This window comes from Amblyraja radiata, chromosome 25 (genome assembly GCF_010909765.2).
Source record: "Amblyraja radiata isolate CabotCenter1 chromosome 25, sAmbRad1.1.pri, whole genome shotgun sequence".
Taxonomy (NCBI): Eukaryota; Metazoa; Chordata; class Chondrichthyes; order Rajiformes; family Rajidae; genus Amblyraja; species Amblyraja radiata.
The window spans coordinates 31,975,033-31,996,723 of record NC_045980.1 but is presented as its reverse complement, the minus strand read 5'-3'; the positions used below and the strand labels follow the sequence as shown (position 1 = coordinate 31,996,723).

The following is a 21,691-nucleotide window of genomic DNA, read 5'->3' as shown; positions in this document are numbered from 1 at the left end:
CAAGTTGCCGAACCAAGCCACGATGCAGCCAGTCAGTATGCTCTCTACTGTTCACCTGTAGAAGTTTGAGAGAGTCCTCCTTGACATACCGACTCTCCGTAATCTTCTCAGGAAGTAGAGGTGCTGGTGTGCCTTCTTTATAATTGCATTGGATGAGTTGGGTGAGAGTCACAGGACTATGTTGGGCCAGAGAAGAACAAGTAGGTAAACGGGACCTACCTGAGCCGATTTCCAAGCATCAAACGAGAGCAGCTGAAAGAGGTTTCCTCTAAAATATGCTACTACAGAACAAGCAGTGCTATTAAGAAATGGTTGGATTGGCAGTGCCCAAAATACAAATGCACTTCAGAACCATATGAACTAATTTTTCCTAGCAATGCTGCAAAATAATTTTGCATTAAGAACAATGTCATCACAAATACTTTCAGCATATGTTTCATGAAAGCACGAATTGTGACAGGAAGTTGCTGATCAAATCTCCAGAGTAAGATAATTTGACTCCGAAGTATTCTTAACTTGGTTCTACTCCACAATGGACTTTTGTACTTTTCAAATTAGCAAGTCCATTAGCAGTGATAATGCTACTTCTCAATTTCCTATGTTTTAAACTGGTAGCAAAAGAGTAAATGGGGATAAATGGGTCATTTTCTGGGTGGTACAGTATAACATTCGGTAGGACATGGATCAGTGACAGAGCCTCAACTTTTTACAATTTATATTAATGGTTTGGCTGAAGGTACCAAATCTGATAACATTGTAGATGACACAAACATTGGCAGGAAAGTAGAAGCAAGAAGGAGATATAGAGAAGTTAAGCGAGTGAGCACAAAGATCGGACAATAGGGAGTATAATGTCTAAAAATGTAAAACTGTCTATTCTGAAGTCTCAGACTTTAGATGCAGAGGTATCTAGGTTTCCAAAGCATAATTTGCAAGAGGCTAAAATTCAATTACAGCAAGTAATTAGGAAAGCTAACAGAATGTTATCATTTATCACCCGGGGAAATGAATCCAAAAGTAGAAAATATATGTTTCAATTATACAGTATAGGGCATTAGTGAGGTCACATCTGGAGTACATTGTGTAGTATTGGTCTACTTAATTAGGGAATGATTATGAGGCTTGCAGTTCAGAGAAGGTTTACTAGACTAATGTCTAGAATGAGCAGGATGTCTTATAAGTCAAAGTAGCACAGTCTAGGCATTATCAGCTGGATTTTTGAAGAGCGACTAACATATACAAGGCCCTGAAGGGTCTCCATAGGATAAATGTGGAGAAGATGCTTCCTCTTAAAAAGAGTTTTTTTATAAATAAGGGGACTAAAGATTAATGCAGGTCGACACAAATACATCGTTGAGGTCAAAGTCAAATCATCAATTATCATATTAAATACCAGAGCAGGTTTGAGGAACCGTATAGCAAATTCCTGCTTCAAATTTTATGTTTGTATTTTAAAGACAAAATATTCTAATTTATTCAATAATTGTTGATTGGTCTAATTAACTGAAAAGGAAGTCTAAAGAGAGTAATTTAAAGATTCATTTGATCGCAAGGTTTCCCTGCATCAATTGTCTTCAGATTGCCTGTCAGAGCAGTGCAAATTGTCACTCCCATCGCGCTTATATTGTGGGCAGAGATATTGTTGGCTGATGATATATAATAGCAAAAATTCCTAGAATTCAACCATTCAAATCTTAATTCATAACACCAACTAAAGCATCATATCCAGAGAGAACCAAGTAAAGGATGGTCCTACCTATCTTGCAAATATTGTGAAGAATTCATTAAATGGAGAAGGAAGAATGCAAATTTCCTCTCTTAGTATCTTACAAGCTCTGAGTATTTAGTAAACATAGTCACCTTTATAATCTGTCCTCGAGCAGACTTCAACTCTGGGTCTGGCTGCAGCTCTTGAGCTCGGATGCCCGTACAGTTCACAATCACATCAAAGAATGGACCTAACTATTGTGGTGAGAAGCATTAAACAAAATATATTCTCGAACATATCTACATCCATAAAAACAAAGGCTGGACAGAAAAACATTTTAAGATAATGAGAATTATTTACAAGCATCAAAATTAGGTAACAGTACCTCTTGGAAAGAAGAAATTTTCTTTTCAACAAACTTGACCCCACATTCTTTTAACCTTAAATGTAAGGAAAGATAAATGTAAAGTTTGTTACTAAAATCTATATTTTCATTAATCATCTACACCATTATTTAACATTTTCCTCTTCATGCAACGCTACTGAGCTGCAATGGACCCCAAAAGGAAAAGCATTGTGGAGGCACTGCACCACAGATAGTTCACACAACACATTTGGGCTGAACACGGGCAGAACATCTGAAATGTCCTCATTCTTCAGGGAACGGGGGTTCCCCTCCCCTACTATAGATGAGGCTTGCACCAGGGTCTCTTCCATACCCTGCAACATGGTTCTCTCTCCCCATCCCCCCACTCGTAACAAGGGCAGAGTCCCCCTAGTCCTCACCTTTCACCCCACTAGCCGTCACATACAACAAATAGTCCTCTGTCATTTTCGCCACCTCCAACGTGACCCCACCACTCGCCACATCTTCCCATCTCCCCCCGTCTGCTTTCCGCAAAGACCGCTCCCTCTGTAACTCCCTTGTCAATTCTTCCCTTCCCTCCCGCACCACCCCCTCCCCAGGCACTTTCCCTTGCAACCGCAAGATGCTACACTTGTCACTTTACCTCCCCCCTCGACTCCATTCAACGACCCAAGTAGTCGTTCCAGGTGCGACAGATGTTCAACTGCATCTCCTCCAACCTCATCTATTGCATCCGCTGCTCTAGATGTCAGCTGATCTACATTGGTGAGACCAAGCGTAGGCTTGGCGTTCGTTTCGCCGAACACCTCTACTCAGTCCGCATTAACCAACCTGATCTCCCGGTGGCTCAGCACTTTAACTCCCCCTCCCATTCCAAATCCAACCTCTCTGTCCTGGGCCTCCTCCATGGGCACCACTGGAGTGAGCACCACTGGAAATTGGAGGAGCAGCACCTCATATTCCGCTTGGGCAGTCTGCACCCTAGTGGCATAAACATTGAATTCTCCAATTTCCGGTAGCCCTTGCTGTCTCCTCCCCTTCTCAGCTCTCCCTCAGCCCTCGGGCTCCTCCTCTTCCTTTTTCCTTTCTTCTCTCCGCCCCCACCCACACCCTCCATCAGTCTGAAGAAGGGTTTCGGCCCGAAACGTTGCCTATTTCCTTCGCTCCATAGATGCTGCTGCACCCGCTGAGTTTCTCCAGCACTTTTGTCTACCTTCGATTTTCCAGCATCTGCAGTTCCTTCTTAAACACAGGCAGAACAATTCTGAATCCACGAAACAAGTAACTACAGACGCTGGTTTGCAAAAAAAGACACAACGTTTAGTTTAGTTTAGAGATACAGTGTGGAAACAGGCCCTTTGGTCCACCAAGTCCACGCCGACCAGCGATCCCCGCACACTAGCACCATCCTAAACACACAACCTCAACCATCTGCGGCAAACAAAATCTGAGCAGGGTTTTTAAAATGTCATAGCTTACTTTGCCATCATCCATGGCAGGTAGCTTTTCCCCTCCAACATCAGTGTAGTATTAAACCAACCATAGCTGAAAAACAAAGGAAGCTAAATGAAAAACTGATCTCTTGTCTGTTGCGATGATTGAATAGTGTGTAAGCTTAAGAAGCAATGTAGTCTAACCATGCAAAAAAAATTACTTAGATATAGTTTTCAATTTACATTACAGAGCACAGATGTTTAACGCTTGTTAAAGTACCATTTATTGATGCGTTTGGGCTAAGACTCTAAACTTGCACATATTTTCAAAAAAAGGAAAGATGATAAAGGAAAGCTTTCTGTTCAAAAAATTATGTTGACTTCGATGCAAAACCATGGAGAAACCCTAAATATATACAAATATACATGTATAAAAGTAGGCTGCCCTTCAGGTTCAAGTTCAGACAAGAGCTGGTGCAACTGATCTCTATATTGTGGAAATGTTTTCCCAAAGTCAGCTGTTATTTACATAGTCATAGTTATTTACATAGAAAATAGGAGTTGGTCATTTGACCCTTATAGCCGCCACCATTCAATACAACCATGACAGATACTTTCTTAATATACTAAGCCCATACCTCCCATACTGGTTGATGACTTTTGTGCCAAGAAATCTATCTATTTCCCTCTGAAATAGATTCAATGATTTGGCTTTCACACTTTCTGTGGTAGGGAATTCCATAGGATGACTGTCCTCCAAGTGAACATACTTGTCCTCACTTCAGTCACCTCTGTTTCCTGTGATTATGAATTGTTATTCTAGCACCTCACCAGTCAGAGAAAACATCCTCTCTGCAAACCATCTGTCTAATCTAGTAATTTTGGCTCACTATTTCCTCTCTCTATTAGCACAGTCTGGCTTGCTTACTGTTAGCAAACCGTAACACACACAAAGAAGAATAATTGATTCTACCTGTCACATTTACCTAATTGGTCTCACCATAGAGATAAAATGTAGGAACAAAAAACTGCAGATGCTAGTTTATACTAATGATAGACACTAAGTGTTATTGTAACTCAACAGGTCAGGCAGCATCTCTGGAGGAAAAGGATAGGTGACGTTTCACGTAAGTACCCTTCTTCAGACTGCTAGTCTGAAATCTGAAGAAGGGTCCTGACCCGAAGTGTCACCATTCCTTTTCCTCCAGAAATGCTGCCTGACCCGATGAGTTACTCCAGCACTGTGTATATTTTCACCATAGAGATATTCAATTTGTTCTACCCATCCGTCCCCTCACCTGCCCTGTCACTCAAAACTAACCTGTTTTCTCTCTTTCCCAATTGTAAAGGTGGGACTCAGACAAGACTTGTTATCTCTATTTTGTTTTCCACAGATGCTGAGCACTTTATTTCAGAAATATGAATTTGTTTCCTTCATTCAAATCATCAATGTATATAGTGAGTACCTGAGGCCAAGTACTGATCCATGCTGTGCACCATTATTCATCACCTGTCACACGAGAATCTTCAATTTATTCCGTCTCCCTGTCAACCAGTTTTAATTTCATGATAACCTTGACTGTATAAAAACTGATTCATGGCACTTATGCAGATTAATGTAACAATTTTAACATTCCATGCTGGTCATTTGTGGCCAGAAATATTTCCTTTAAGTGTGCACTAATAGCCAAGTTTAGTTACGGAACATTTTAAATCTGGATTGAATTTCTACATTCCAGGAACAGAGCCAAATGTGAGACCCCTGTCTGTGAGGATCTTGGTTCAGAAACTTTGGTGCTAAAAATACCTAAATCCAGGAAACAGTTTGAGTTCCTTTGTTGTCAAGTGTCTAAATCCCAAAACAGCATCTTTCCAGGATGGGTCCTAAGAAGAAGAATGAAAGAAAGTTATTTGCATATTTCTCAGACTCTTAAAAGTTATTTTTCTTGATTTTCACTGCTACAAATCTCAACTACACATCAAATTAACATTGATAATATGACAACATCGTATTAGTCAGTGATCTGTCTACCGCTTCTGAAACACGTAGTGCTATTTATCATCAGAATGTCCATTCCATTAACTAACCCAAACAGGACTAGGTAAATTATAATCAGTTTGAAGTATGTCTCAGAATTCTCTGTCTCAGAAGGCAATTCTGGAGGCCAATTCTCTGGATGCTTTCAAGAGAGAGTTAGATAGAACTCTTAAAAATAGTGAAGTCAGGGGATATGGGGAGAAGGCAGGAACGGGGGGGTACTGATTGTGGACGATCAGCCACGATCACAGTGAATGGCGATACTGGCTCGAAGGGCCGAATGGCCTACTCCTGCGCCTATTGTTTATTGTCTGTCATTCAAATGTATGTTCATAATTAGAGTGATCTGATAATGTACATTTCTTGAATATTTGCTGGGAGTTTTCAGCAATCTTGATGTAGTCACACCAGATATCTCTTTTTGATTTTGGCCAATGTATTCAAGGTGCAAACATCAAACTTCATTAATTATTGATGAAATTATTAATACTTGTATGTCAATATTAAATTACTCTGCTTGTTTCTTTTGCAAATATATTAATACATTAAAAATAAATGACACTGTCAGTTAAATTATCAGCAGATTATCACATTAAGTCATCAAATGTTGATCCATTCATAAGAACAGAATGAATTTCTTAGCAGATTATCTTTTCAGAATTTCTTAGCAGATTACCACAGCCCCATTTATATCAACGGGTCGATGATTGAAAGGGTCAAGAACTTCAAATTCCTGGGCGTGCACATCTCTGAAGATCTTTCCTGGTCCGAGAACACTAACGCAATTATCAAAAAAGCTCATCAGCGCCTCTACTTCCTGAGAAGATTACGGAGAGTCGGATTGTCAAGGAAGACTCTCTCTGACTTCTACAGGTGCACAATCGAGAGCATGCTGACCGGTTGCATTGTGGCTTGGTTCGGCAATTTGAGCGCCCTGGAGAGGAAAAGACTACAAAAAGTAGTAAACACTGCCCAGTCCATCATCAGCTCTGACCTTCCTTCCATCGAGGGGATTTATCGCAGTCGCTGCCTCAAAAAGGCTGGCAGTATCATCAAAGACCCACACCATCCTGGCCACACACTCATCTCCCTGCTACCTTCAGGTAGAAGGTACAGGAGCCTGAAGACTGCAACAACCAGGTTCAGGAATAGCTACTTCCCCTCAGCCATCATCAGGCTATTAAACCTGGCTCAGACAAAACTCTGATTATTAACAACCACTTTCTGTTATTTGCACTTTACCAGTTTATTTATTCATGTGTGTATATATTTATATCATGGTATATGGACACATTTATCTGTTTTGTAGTAAATGCCTACTATTTTCTGTGTGCTTAAGCAAAGCAAGAATTTCATTGTCCTATACAGGGACACATGACAATAAACTCACTTGAACTTGAACTTACAGCACAAACATTTGGATGATTTTTGTTTGCTCCATCTTAACAACTTAAAGAATCAGATGTGATTCCCAAAGTATCTACAGTGCCCTCCATAATTCTTGAGACAAAGACCCATCATTTATTTATTTGCCTCTGTACTCCACAATTTGAGATTTGTAATAGAAAAAATCAAATGTAGTTAAAGTGCACATTGTCAGATTTTAATGACACAAAGCTGGGTGGCAGTGTGAACTGTGAGGAGGATGCTATGAGAATGCAGGGTGACTTGGACAGGTTGGGGGTGTGGGCAGATGCATGGCAGATGAAGTTTAATGCGGATAAATGTGAGGTTATCCACTTTGGTAGCAAAAACAGGAAGGCAGATTACTATCCAAATGGCGTCAAGTTGGGAAAGGGGGAAGTACAATGGGATCTGGGGGTCCTTGTACATCAGTCTTTGAAAGTAAGCAGGCAGTGAAGAAAGCAAATGGCATGTTGGCCTTTATAACAAGAGGAATCGAATATAGGAGCAAAGAGGTCCTTCTGCAGTTGTACAGAGCCCTAGTGAGACCACACCTGGAGTATGTGTGTAGTTTTGGTCCCCTAATTTGAGGAAGGGCATTCTTGGTGTTGAGGGAGTGCAGCGTAGGTTTACAAGGTTAGTTCCCGGGATGGCGGGACTGTCATATGCTGAGAGAATGGAGCAGCTGGGCTTGTACACTCCAGAGTTTAGAAGGATGAGAGGGTATCTCATTGAAACATATAAGATTATTAAGGGCTTGGACACACTAGAGGCAGGAAACATGTTCCCGATGTTGGGGGAGTCCAGAACCAGGGGCCACAGTTTAAGAATAAGGAGTAAGCCATTTAGAACATAGACGAGGAAACACTTTTTCTCACAGAGAGTGGTGAGTCTGTAGAATTCTCTGCCTCAGAGGGCGCTGGAGGCAGGTTCTCTGGATGCTTTCAAGAGGGAGCTAGATAGGGCTCTTAAAACTAGCGGAGTCAGGGGATATGGGGAGAAGGCAGGAACGGGGTACTGATTGGGGATGATCAGCCATGATCACATTGAATGGCGGTGCTGGCTCGAAGGGCCAAATGGCCTACTCCTGCACCTATTGTCTATTAATAAAGGCCATTTTTATACATTTTGGTTTCACCATGAGAAATTAATGCAGTGTTTGTACATAGTCCCCCCATTTCAGGGCTCCATAATATTTGTGACACAGCAATGTTACGTAAATTAAAGCAGTCATGTTCAGTATTTTGTTGCATATCCTTTGCATGCAATGACTGCTTGAAGTCTGCGATTCATGGACATCACCAGTTGCTCAGTGTCTTCTCTGGTATTGCAGCCATCTTTAGCTTATGCTTGTTTTGGAGGCTAGTCCCCTTCAGATTTGACTTGGTGATTGACTTGGCCACTCAAGAATTGACCATTTTTAAGCTTTGAAAAACTCCTTTGTTGCTTTAGCAGTATGTTTGGGATCATTGTCTTGCTGTAGAATGAACCGCCGGCCAATGAGTTTTGAGGCATTTGTTTGAACTTGAGCAGATAGGATGGGTCTATACACTTCAGAATTCACTATGCTACTACCATCAGCAGTTGCATCATCGATGAAGATAAAAGAGCCAGTACCTTAAGCAGCCATACATGCCCTGGACATAACACCCCCACCAACGTGTTTCAGAGATGAGGTGGTATGCTTTGGATCTTGGTCAGTTCCTTCTCTCCTCCATACTTTGCTCTTGCCATCACTCTGATATAAGTTAATCTTCTTCTCATCTATCCACAAGACCTTTTTCCAGAACTGTGGTTGCTCTTTTAAGTACTTCTTAACAAACTGTAACCTGGCCATCCTATTTTTGCAGCTAACCAGTGGTTTGCATCGTGCAGTGTAGCCTCTGTATTTCTGTTCATGAAGTTTTCTGCGGACAGTGGTCATTGACAAATCCACACCTGATTCCTGAAGCGTGTTTCTGATCTGTCGGACAGGTGTTTGGGGATTTTTCTTTCTAAGAGAATTCTTCTGTCATCGGCTGTGGAGGTCTTCCTTGGCCTGCCAGTCCCTTTGCGATTTCTTCTTCATGATGTTCCAAACAGTTGATTTTGGTAAGCCTAAAGTTTGGCTGATGATGATGTAACAGTTTTATTCTTGTTCCTCACTCATAATGGCTTCTTTGACTTTCATTGGCACAACTTTGGTCCTCATGTTAATAAACAGCAATAAAAGTTTCCAAAGGTGATGGAAAGATTGGAGGAAAGACTAGGTGCTGAGAACTCTCTTATACCTGCATTGAGGCATTTAAACACACCTGAGCAATTACAAACACCTGTGAAGCCATGTGTCCCAAACATTATGGTGCCCTGAATTGGGGGGACTATGTATAAACACTGCTGCAATTTTGACATGGTGAAACCAAAATGTATAAAAATAGCCTTTATTAAAATCTGACAATGTGCACTTTAACCACAAGTGATTTTTTTTCTATTACAAATCTCCAATTGTGGAGCACAGAGGCAAATAAATGAATGACGTGTCTGTCACAAACATTATGGGGGACACTGTATATTATCAACCTGGTAAATAATTGCTTATATCACCTTATACTAAATACTGAATCAAGAAAGGTATAAAAGACAGGGTTGATAACCAAATTAAATATTTTTATTGCAAAACTCAATAAATCACTAATCAGAATAATTATGTTTATGTTCATGTTGGTATTATTCCAGGACAAATATAGTAATGAAAGTTAACTCATTCAGAAGCAGGCAGAAACAAGTCTGTGCACAGCAACCTCTTGGAACTGAAGATCATTTAGAACGTAGACAAGTAAAGTACAGGCCCTTCGGCCCACACGTGTGTTCTGCCAAGATAAACTAATCTCCACTGCCTGCACATGTTTCATATCCCTCCATTTGCAGCATATTCATGAGGACATCCATATCTATAAGCCTCTATAATACCACTATCGTATCTGCTTTCACCATCCAGGCAACCACCACCTTCTGCATTAAAAAAATTGCTGCACACATCTCCTTTAAACTTTGCCTCCCTTACCGTACAGCTATGCCCTCTGACCTATGACATTTATACCCTGGGGAAAAGCTTCTGATACTCTATATCTCTCATTATTTTATATAATTGTTCCTTGATTTTGTGATCCTTCAAGCCCATGTTTTCCATAACCCTTTCTTGGTGTGAAATAATACAGCCTCCTCATTTCATTTTAAATGAATGCAAACCAACTAAAGTAATCTGCTATCCCATTATTCACAAATCCCAATGGATTAGCATTTGGTTTATCGGGACCCTATTTTCTATCTCTCTTGACATCACCAGTTACTCACGCTCAGTTACTCACACTCTACTGAAACTCTCCAGTGCCCCATTTCCCATGCTCAAAGGTTCACTGGAAAATGTATTATATTATTGTATATAATTTCTAAAATTAAGATGATTTAAAAGTCTTTTGGGGTCTTAATAACATCCAATAATCTGGAAATGCTGCCAGTCTGGCTTCACCAGAGCCCTGAGCCAGTAGGATTAAGAGAGCTTTACTGTAATGCGATGAGAAAACACTCACTTCACTTTAATAGGACAAAAAGTCAGACAATAACTAGGTTTTATATTTTCAGCTTAGTATTTTATTGTTTTTATCCCTGTAAAATCTTGATTTTCCAGAAGGTATGGGCGATGTTCTCATTGTGTTTGCAGATAACACTAAATTAGAAGGCAGTTACTTGTGAGACTGGAAGCAACATTTACAAAAAAACACAAAGTGGATAAACAAGGGGAATTGAAGCTTCAACTGTACAGAGTCTTGATCAAATCCCATTGTGCCAGCCTAATTATTATGGGCACTAAACTGTCACTTTAAACATGATCATACCCAAGACAAACACTTACCGGCACTGGTTCTTTGAAGATGTTGTACCCAGACTGTAAAAACAATCCCATCTCATTTGCATCAGAGGAATTCATATAACTCAGTAGGTAATCAAATGTTTCTTTGTTCCACTTACTGCAGTTAAAATACATTTAAAAAATGACATAATGTATTGCTCAATTTAAGCATTATCACAAATATTTCCTAATCTGCAGAAATAACTGGGAATTCTTTGAAGTAAATATTACCTACATTACTCCAAGCATTATTATTAGAAGTTCTATGGGCTGGAGAAATTGGTAATGCATAAGTGGAAAGAAGAAGTCTATCCACTCTCACTTAATATATATAATACTTAACTAGTGTAAAATTTCTCAAAAGGACTTTAGAACCCATAAGCCAGTACCACACAGTAATGTAGCAATGCACTATAGGACACATTTGATTTTATTACATTCAAGATTTCTTGGTTTGATTATGCAAATGTAATGGGAACCAGACACGGGCCATACAATATCCACATTGAGAAGCTTGAAGCAGAATCACATTAGCATAATAAAAAGCCCTGTGCTTGTTGAAATTCATGCTTTTATCATAACTACTTTCAAATCACAGGCCTTTTTGGAGGTAATTAAATTGTGCCTGATAGCTATTTACAGAACCAGTGATGCTTGGCTGTATAAAAAATGATAGTATAAAAAATGGTCCCTTCCAAATGACATAAGGTACTGGCTCATATCTTGGCAATTTGTTTTAAATTGGGAAGTATTACAAGTTCTGTAGTTATTCTGAGCTACGGAACTTGTAATGTAATAAAAATGAACCAGACTTCATGTTCCTGATCACTGTGGGGACTTTCTGCTAGAAAGGCTAGATAAGTATCAAATCTGGTAATGATATGCATCGTAATCAAATAATAGAATCATTAGGTTGTATAGAATAAAAACCGGTCCACTGGCCCACCATATTCTATGCTTCTTCTTCTTGCGTATGGCGTGCACAGCCTAAACTTGTAGGACAACTTGTTCTATTTGATCTTATTTGATTGTGCACGCCAGGTTGATTGCATTCGTCGAAACAGGGCGGACCACGTGAAGGATGCAATCTCCCACCCCATATTCTATGCTGGAGATCATACCTATCTATATTAATCTCAATTGCCAGCATTAATTCCCTATTGCTCTATGCCTTGCTCATCATGTGCCTCTCCAAATGACACTTACATTTTTGTTACTGTTGTTGTCGCTACCACCTCCACTACAACCCAAACTAACTACCCTTTGTGTGAAAGATTTACCCCTCAGATCCCCTTTGAACTTCCTCCCTCTCACTTTAAAACTAGGCCCTCTGGGGCAGGTAGCCAGAGGCCAATTCCTGTGGTAGGGAAAAAGACTGTGCCATGTTTTCTTGCATACCATGGGAAATAGACTCTGGCAGTCAACCTTATCTAAGCCTCTTGTAATTTAATATATATTTATCATGTCACCTCTCAGACAACGTCACTCCAAGGAAAACAATCTCATCTTATCCAAACTCTCCTATACCGTAAGCCATCCAATCCAGGCAACAATTTTACTAATCTTTTTGCACCCTCTCTAGCTTAACACCCTTCCTGTAGTGTGGTGAGTAGAACTGCACATAATACTTCAAGAGGCCTCACCAATGTTTTGTACAACTATAAGATGACGACCCAACTTTTGTACTCAATACCTTGGCTGGTGAAGGCAAGAATGCCAACTTCCAAGTCGCACTAGCTTCTCATTTCCTCTCCCACCCAAGTAGCACTAACTTCTCATTTTCACCCTACAAACAGCTGACAATGGCCTGTTTCGTTTATCATCGTTACTTTTTTTGTTATCTTTCATTCATTGTTCTTTATCTCTCCACATCATCGTCTACATCCCTTGTTTCGCTTATCCCTAACCAATCTAAAGAAGGGTTTCGGCCCGAAACGTTGCCTATTTCCTTCGCTCCATAGATGCTGCTGCACCCGCTGAGTTTCTCCAGCACTTTTGTCTATCTTCGATTTTCCAGCATCTGCAGTTCCTTCTTAAACACGTCACCCATTCCTTCTCTCCAGAGATGCTGCCTGTCCCGCTGACTTACTCCAGGTCTTTGTGTGTATGTTTTCACCATCACCCTGTTGCCACTTTCAGTTAACTATGCATTTGTACTCTTAGGTTACCCTGTTCAACAACATCCCCAGAGACCTTCCAATCATCGTGTATGTCCTAGTATAACTTCATACTTGTTTGAATTAAATTCCGTATGCCATTCCTTTGCCGATCTCCCCATGAATCAATATCCTGCAGTAACCTTAGACAACTTTATTCACTATGCTATCAATTTTTGTGTCTCCTGCAAACTTACTAGTCCTGCCACCTGTGTTCTCCTCCAAATCAATAATCTGTCATTTATCTTCCAAATCTGCCATTTATGTTCTCTGATGAAGAATAATCTGTCAAAAAGTTGCTCATGCACACGATAGCGTGAGCTAGAAAGGCTGCACTTTCAGAATGAAGGAAGAGGAAATAAAAGAAAGCAAAACATAAAGTGTCAGATACATACATAGTATATACTTTAAAAAAATGCAATTGCAATTTGTTGTATAATTTTATATCTATTTATAATTTCAAAAAAGATTTTTCTTACACTTCCTCCGGCTTCCCTTCGTCAAGTACATATGGCTGCCAAAACCCGGCAGCTCCATCACTTGTAGTATCTGGTGTAAAAGTATCTGCATAAACGATGACAGTTAATGGCTTGACTGTGGGTTGAAATCGATTAATGATGCATTGAGCTGAAGATAAACCAATTACTCCAGCTCCAATCACAGCAACACGCATTTCTGTCCTGCAATGTTGTCCAACTAATTCCTGAAAAGAAACAAATGAAAATGATTCAAATATTCGGCTGTAGGACAGATAACACTATTGGTGATCAGAACAAAGTCTTTGACCTTCGGTCCTACGACAGTAACACATGCACTAATCATTAACTAACTCATTTGCAATTTCATCAATATGAAACCCTCTGGCTGTTTACAGCGTGTTAGATGTAGTTCACTTGAACTGGTCTCATCTCTAAGTTAGAAAGTTGTTGATTCAGGAGAGCATTCTCTGGTGTCCTGTCCAAATATATCTTGTAAAGAACATTGTTACAACTGATTACTTGTTGATTGCACTATTAGCGTGCAAATTCACTGTCATGTTTTCTGCATAACAGAGGTGACTGTACTTCAAACATGATGTCCAAGAACATTTATGACACGGAGGAGACATTCAGCCCACTGTGCCTGAGACACCCAACCTGATTATATTTTACAACCCAACCTGTCTGTATTCTCGAGGTTAAGGCACATCAAATACTTTCTCAATCTGATGAGTTTTCTGCTCCTACATACTAGGCTTTCAGGCAGAGTTCTAGACCCAAACAACTTCTGGATGCAATTATATTTTTCAACGCTATCCTCACCAATCCTTCCACCAATGGTTTTAAATGTACAATCACAGTTTTTGACCTCCCTCTGCCAAGAGGAATAGATTCATTTTTTATTATTCAACTTGCTATGTAAAGGTTTAACAATGATCTCCCTGCACTTATATTAACTGGTCTCAGTTAATAAAGAAAACCATCCAATGTACTGTGTTAACCACCTTATTGACCTGACAAGTTCTATAGCTCAGATCTGTAGATAAAGAATGGTAAACAAAAGTGCTGGAGAAACTCAGCGGGTGCGGCAGCATCTCTGGTGCGAAGGAAATAGGCAACGTTTCGGGCCGAAACACTTCTTCAGACTCATCATTTATCAGTAGATTCAGACTTTATCAGTAGATAAAGAATGCAAGGTCCCTTTGGATTTCACCCCACTGAGTGTCTTCTCACTTGTTGTATATTGTCTTACCTCACACCTCACTGCATTGAATTTAATTTACCACTTTTCCTCCCAACTGTCCTAACTATGTAGATGTTCCTACAGTTTTAAAGCTTTCCTCCTGACTATAAACTGTACATTTGAATCTAAATAATTGATATATTTTTACAAACCGTGAAGGACCAAATGCCAAGCGCAATGAAAACGCATTGGTACAGCCTTCTGGTCAGAAAAAATCCAACAATCATTATTCTTTGGTTTGGGATTACATTTGCCCCTCTATTTTGGACAGCACAGTGGCACAACGGTAGAGTTGCTGCCTTACAGCGTCAGAGACCTGGTTTTGATCCTGATTACAGGTGCTTGTCTGTATGGAGTTTGTACATTCTCCCCTTGACCTGCATGTGTTTTCTCCGGGATCTCCGATTTCCTCCCACACCACGTACATGTTTGTATGTTCATTGGCTTAGTATATTTGTAAATTGTCCCTAGTGCATGTAAGATAGTGTTAGTGTACGGGGATCGCTGGCTGGCACGGACTCGGTGGGCCAAAGGGCCTATTTCCTCGCTGTATCTCTAACCTAACCCAACCGAACCATCAGCTTTTACTTTCTTGAATAGTTTATCATATAGGAACTTATCAAGGGGTTTGCTAAATCCTATGTACATTACACCAAATATAAAGCAGAAACAAGGATTACCAGATGTTGCTTTACACAAAGGAACAGGCAGCATCTCTTGAGAACATGGATAGGTATGTTTTGGGTCAGGACCCTTCTTCAGAAATACAGTGCCCTCATTGACCTTTCGTATTAGATCAAAAATTTCAACAAGATAGAACTTTCCCTTACAATTCCATGTTGACTGTTACTGATTGATTTGCATCTTTTATAAATGAAGATTTATTCGGTCCTTTGGAATGAATTCCAATAATTTGCCACTACCGATATTATGCTAAAGGGCTTGAAATTGCTTTGTTTACCCCTTCCTTTTTAAACAATAATGCGATTTAAATCCTCAGGGTCCACTCTTGTAGCCAGGGCATATTGAGCAATTGTAGTAAAAGTCTCCACCTTTTAATACTGAGATACTTCCTCTTTTGCTACATGCCGTCTAATATTTAATTTAATCTTGAACCCCAAAATCGGCATAACCTTCCATCTTCTTTAGTGCAGCCGAACAGATTATTTTCTATTTTGAATGTCGTACAGTACACATATTGCCAATACATATTAAAAGTGTCAGCACGTCAGAAGTAAACATTTAATGTACTTTGGGGATATCCGAACAATGGAGCCACATGATATGTATATGCAGAACAGCACATTGAATGGTACAGGATAGTGTATGATTTTTTTAATTCATTTTCCATTATAACTGATTTATGATTAAACTGGGAAAAATTGTTAAGCTGTTATAATTTTTTGCTGAATTTTGTGTTGAGTGTACTTTCTAAGAAAAATCTTAAGATAAAGTAAAACAAAACCTGAAGGTGCAATGGAATTTTATTACCTGCAAGTTCCTCTCTAAAAAACATTGTAGGAATATGTCACTATTCCTTCTTTATCGCTATCTGTATAAATAGATGCGCTCCCTCGCTGAAAACTCTATGGGAATTCTTTGGAATTGAAGCAGTTCAAGAAGCAGTTCACCCTCTCAAGAAAAATCAGGAGCAGGCATTAAATTCTGACCTGCTGGCATGTGCAAATCCAGTAGATGTATAGGAAAATTATGTAAATCATTGGAATACTCCCATGTGTGTTCAATACTGAGATTTTTGCATGTTAAGAAAATCAAGGCAAATGGTCATTGACCTAAAATGTTAACTGTTTTTCTTTCTACAAGATGCAACCTGGCCTGCTAACTCCTGCATTTGTTTGTTTTTATTTAAGGGAAATGGGGATTGAACAAGAAATTGGACTTGAGGTAAAGGACTAATTAAAATGTTATTGAATGTTAGAGCAGTCTCAAGAGGTTGTATGCCCAAGACTTATATTGATTGCATTCTTAGAACAAGGGACAAAAAAAAAGTATTTCTGAGAAAACAGCCAACCTTCCACCCTGGATTCTGAGTGATTGATTTACACATTTTTATCCATTTATTAAACCAGGCATTATGCTTTTAGAAACGTATTAACACAACAGGCTGTTGTGGAAAGGGATACACTTAAGTCCTTAACTTGAGGTTCAAAGGTTGGGGTAGACACATGAAAGGACCTGGCAAAAGTAGATATTTTCCATGTAAAACAGCATCTGACAAGTAGGCGTCTTATAAAAGAGTTAGCAAGAGTGCAGGGATAGCATGTTCTGGTAAGGGTAAAAATTAAAGATGGTAAGATTAGGGAACCTTAGATGACAAAGGTTATTAAATGTTTGAACAGAAAATGAGAGGCAGGTGACAGATGTAGGGAACTACAATCCAGCAGGTCCTTTTGAGGTATATAGAGGGTATAAGAGAACTTATAACGAAATTAGGAATGCAAAATAATATTATGAAATATGCTTTGTAGATGAGAAGTACATTAGGAGCAACAGTGCAGTTAGGGAAAGAGTGAATCCCATTAGGGACCACAGCGTAATGTGTGAAGTCAGGGGATGTGAGCAATTCCTAAATGAATGTTTCTTCTCTGTTTTCACCAAGGAGAAGGACATGGAAGATAATGAGTTCAGGGAGGGCTATGTTGCCTGGAGATACTTGCATTTTCGTCAGCTACATGCACCTAAAGATTGGAAGATAACTAATATTGTTCCTTAATTTAAGAAGAATAGGGATATGCCAGATAACTACACATGAGTGAGCCTTATGAAGCGGTAGGGAAATTATTGGAGAACATTTTTGCAAATATGGAAAGGCAAAGACTAACTAGGGATAGTCAGCATGGCACTGTGAGGGGAAAATCTTGTCTTATTTTAGTTTATTTGATGAGATAGCTAAGGAGATTTGATGAAAGCATGGCAGTAGATGTTGTTTACATGTACTTTAATAAGACAGTTGACAAGGACCTGCATAGTAGGCTGGTCAAGAAGGTTAAAACACATGGGATCCAAGGCAAAGTGGTTAATGGGATTCAAACTTGGTTTGGTGATAGGACCGCAGTGATGGAATTATGTTTTTCTGTTTGGAAGTCTGTGACAATTGGTGTGCCAGATATTGGTACTGCATCCTTTGCTGCATATAATATATACTAATAATTTGGATGTAAATGTAGGAGGTATGAAAAATAATTTGCGGGTTACATGAAAATTGGTGATGTGAATAGCGAGGAAGGATGTCCAAGGCAAGGCAGGATGCTGATTAGTGGAAAGAGGCCGATGGAATTAAATTTGGGCAATTGCAGGATGATGCATTTTGGGAAGTAAATGAGGTAGGACATATACAGTAAACGTTACGGCTTTAAAGAATGATGAGCAGAGACGTTGGGTTCCATTGTTTCCTGAAAGATGCAACCCAGGTCACTAGGGTGGGGAAGACAGAATATGGCAAGCTTGCATCATAGGTCAGGGCATAAGATATAAAAGTTGCAACATTATGTTTCAACAAAACAAACGCACTGAACTTGGCATATTGTGTTTAGTTCTGGTCGAAAGGAAACTGGAAGAAGGATGTGATTGTGCAGGAGTAAGTACAGAGGAGATTCATCAGGGTATGTTTGGATTGAAGGATTTTTATCATTGGGAACAATTGGACAGGCTAGTTAATTGTTTTCCCTTGAGTGATTGAAGCTGAGAGAAATACAGAAGATCATGAAAGACAGATAGGGGAAGATAGTCAAATTAGATTACCCTAATATTGGTGCACCTAACTGACAAATGATTTTGAAGGATTATGTGGAGACACTATTAGTGAGACTCCTCCAGCACTTAAAAGGCCATACTGAAAACAGTGCATGTTTCTGAAGCAACAGTAGGACTGATCGTTGATGTTTTGTGGACACGGTGCCGGATTTGGGATCTTGGCCCCTCACAATTTACCTCGATTGACCAAAGGTCAAAATGGCACACTAGATTTGGTTGTGAAAATTGTCAATGATGTCTGTCTTCACCAAGAAGTTTTGAGACATGTGACCAATATGAAAAGATATCGTGTGTCATTGGGGAACTGTTGAGGGACCAGTGTTCTGCATTGGAAACAAATTGGTAGAAGACCTTTGTCTTCTGGATATTTAGCATGAGGCCTATCCTTTTATATGTTTTCCAGAAGGCATTAACAATAACAATGACTTGGGTGCTTGGCCATTGAATGTGCACATTTTCACGTGTTATCTGCATTCTAAACCCTTTGACTGAAATTAGAGTGACTTTGGTCTAAAGTAAGACCACTGTCGCAAGCATCTACGTTAAAACGTCAAACTATGATAAAGATCACATCTATTGCACCGCTTGATGGACAGAATAGGCATTGCAACAGTGAGAGTAGTTCTTCATGCCCTGCGAGGTGATGGTTAAGAAGAAGATTCCTTCCAAATAACCTCCAGGCAGATACCACAATCAGACTTGGCTACTTTCTTCAGGATGGTCATGATTACAACATCTCTGAGATTCCCCTGGCATGCCCTCCTTTTCCCAGATGAAGGCAACAAGGTCATGAATTAATGCCAAAAATACCTCCCTTCCACTTTTTCATCCGTCAGCATGAATTTGTTCTTTCAAATGCCTTATTGATTTCAGGTTGTTGACCGTCCTTTCCAATATCCTTTTCAAACTGGGATAGTGCCAGAATTACAGTGAATGGTGTGCTGCAGGACAGAACCAAGGTCACTTGTCCCAAATGCAGCTTTGCTAAGAATATCTTTGAAGTGCTCCTTCTGGTTAATATTCTGTTCTCGACGAGTTAATTCTTCATTCACATCGAGATGGGTCCTTTGGTGTTTTGTCATAGTCTTGACTGTACTGAAGAATCCATGCATATTATAATTGGTTGGTTGCTTTCCTTCAACCCATCTTCTGTTGTTCTGGGTCACAAGTTTTTTTTGTTGCCTGTTGCTCTGGGTTCTTATTTTCTGACACATAACGGTATTTGCAATCCATTAATGTCTTACAATTATTAGTTCCTGTACCTAGTCATTTTCATCAAGACATTTTTGCAGTTTTCTCATAATGAAGCCAAAAGCATCTTCACAGGTACTGACTGTAGTGGACCACAGCAGGCCAGGCCATGCTATAGTCCCTGTTGAGTGGAACTTGTTGAGTTATCCACATGATCCTTACTGAGAAGAATTTTCTTTGCAGGATATTTGCGTCTGTTCAACCCTAATTTTATGCTGCATGATGTCTATTCCGATGACCATTTGATGTCATTGGCAACCTGGTGGTGATCGATTCAGGAGTTCTTAGTGCCTGTCATGGTCTGAGTCACAACATTTTGCAAGTGCCCATGATCGATGAAGGATGCTGGCTTGTACTTGTTTTTCCGATGGTATTGATTATGATAAGACTTACAAGACTTTATCCTAAGCTTTTGGTTAGGGAACTCTACTGGTGTTTGCTTTTCCAACTCCTTTACCATGATCATCTTGTGGGAAGGGCAGCATCTCAACTACCTGCCATAAACTGGGCACATACAGTGAAGGTAGAGCCTGGAGAAATATGATCAAAGATAATACGAGGAGACCATTTGATATTTAGCACTGAGAACATGTTCCATGGACATTCAGTCTCTGCAAGACAGAGACTGAATTTCCTCCAAATACAAGGCGTAGCTATGGGCACACGCATGGGCCCCAGCTATGCCTGCCTCTTTGTCGGTTACGTCGAGCAATCCTTGTTCAATACGTACCAGTGCCCCATCCCCGACCTCTACCTCTGCTACACAGGGCATCTGAAATGTCCTCATTCTTCAGGGAACAGGGGTTCCCCTCCTCCACCATAGATGAGGCTCGCACCAGGGTATCTTCCATACCCCGCAACACTGCTCTCTCTCCCCATCCCCCCACTCGCAACAAGGGCAGAGTCCCGCTAGTCCTCACCTTTCACCGCACCAGCCGTCACATACAAGTAATCCTCCGTCAGTTTCACCACCTCCAACGTGACCCCACCACTCGCCACATCTTCCCCCATATCTGCCTTCTGCAAAGACCGCTCCCTCTATAACTCCCTTGTCAATTCTCCCCTCCCGTACCACCCCCTCCCCGGGCACTTTCCCTTGCAACCGCAAGAGATGCAACACTTGACCCTTTACCTCCCCCCTCGACTCCATTCAAGGACCCAAGCAGTAGTTCCAGGTGCGACAGAGGTTTACCTGCATCTCCTCCAACCTCATCTATTGCATCCGCTGCTCTAGATGTCAGCAGATCTATATCGGTGAGACCAAGCGGAGGTTGGGCGATCGTTTCGCCGAACACCTCCGCTCGGTCCGCAATAACCACCCTGACCTCCCTCCCACTCCGTATCCGACCTCTCTGTCCTGGGTCTCCTCCATGGCCAGAGCGAGCAACACCGGAAATTGGAGGAACAGCACCTCATATTCCGCTTGGGGAGTCTGCATCCTCGGGGCATGAACATTGAATTCTCCCAATTTTGTTGGTCCTTGCTATCTCCTCCCCTTCCTCAGCCCTCCTGCTGTCTCCTCCCATCCCCCAGCCTTCGGGCTCCTCCTCCTTTCTTCTCCCCACCCCCACCCCCACCCCCCCCCCCCCCCCCCACCCCCGATCAGTCTGAAGAAGGGTTTCGGCCCGAAACTTTGCCTATTTCCTTCGCTCCATAGATGCTGCTGCACCCGCTGAGTTTCTCCAGCTTTTTTGTGTATCTGCAAGACAGAGATTGGTTTGTCAAACAATAACACTGTTGACAGTGGGGTTTATGGTAAACTCTGCATTGGAGTTCAGAATGCGGTTAGGTGAGAGTGTCACTGATAAGCGGAGGAATTGATGGCATGATAGTAAATTATGATTAGAACATGGGAGTGATTAAAGGGCTTGAGTTCAGGACCCAGTATTATTTACTTTCTTCACCCTATTCTCAGATCTTCTGTATCTTAAGATTCTCCCCATATTACT

General features: G+C 40.6%; 1 protein-coding gene across 1 annotated transcript in view; it reads right to left on the bottom strand.

Annotated features, from left to right (window-relative positions):
• Nucleotides 1–21,691, bottom strand: part of dao (D-amino acid oxidase) — a 29,317-nt gene that overhangs the window by 5,909 nt on the left and 1,717 nt on the right. The window contains exons 2-7 of the mRNA XM_033043749.1: nt 13,475–13,698; nt 10,843–10,957; nt 5,316–5,392; nt 3,555–3,620; nt 2,094–2,148; nt 1,861–1,962 (exon numbers count right to left, since the gene is read on the bottom strand). Coding sequence (XP_032899640.1) covers nt 1,861–1,962; nt 2,094–2,148; nt 3,555–3,620; nt 5,316–5,392; nt 10,843–10,957; nt 13,475–13,698 — 639 coding nt within the window. The remainder of the gene's footprint in view (nt 1–1,860; nt 1,963–2,093; nt 2,149–3,554; nt 3,621–5,315; nt 5,393–10,842; nt 10,958–13,474; nt 13,699–21,691) is intronic.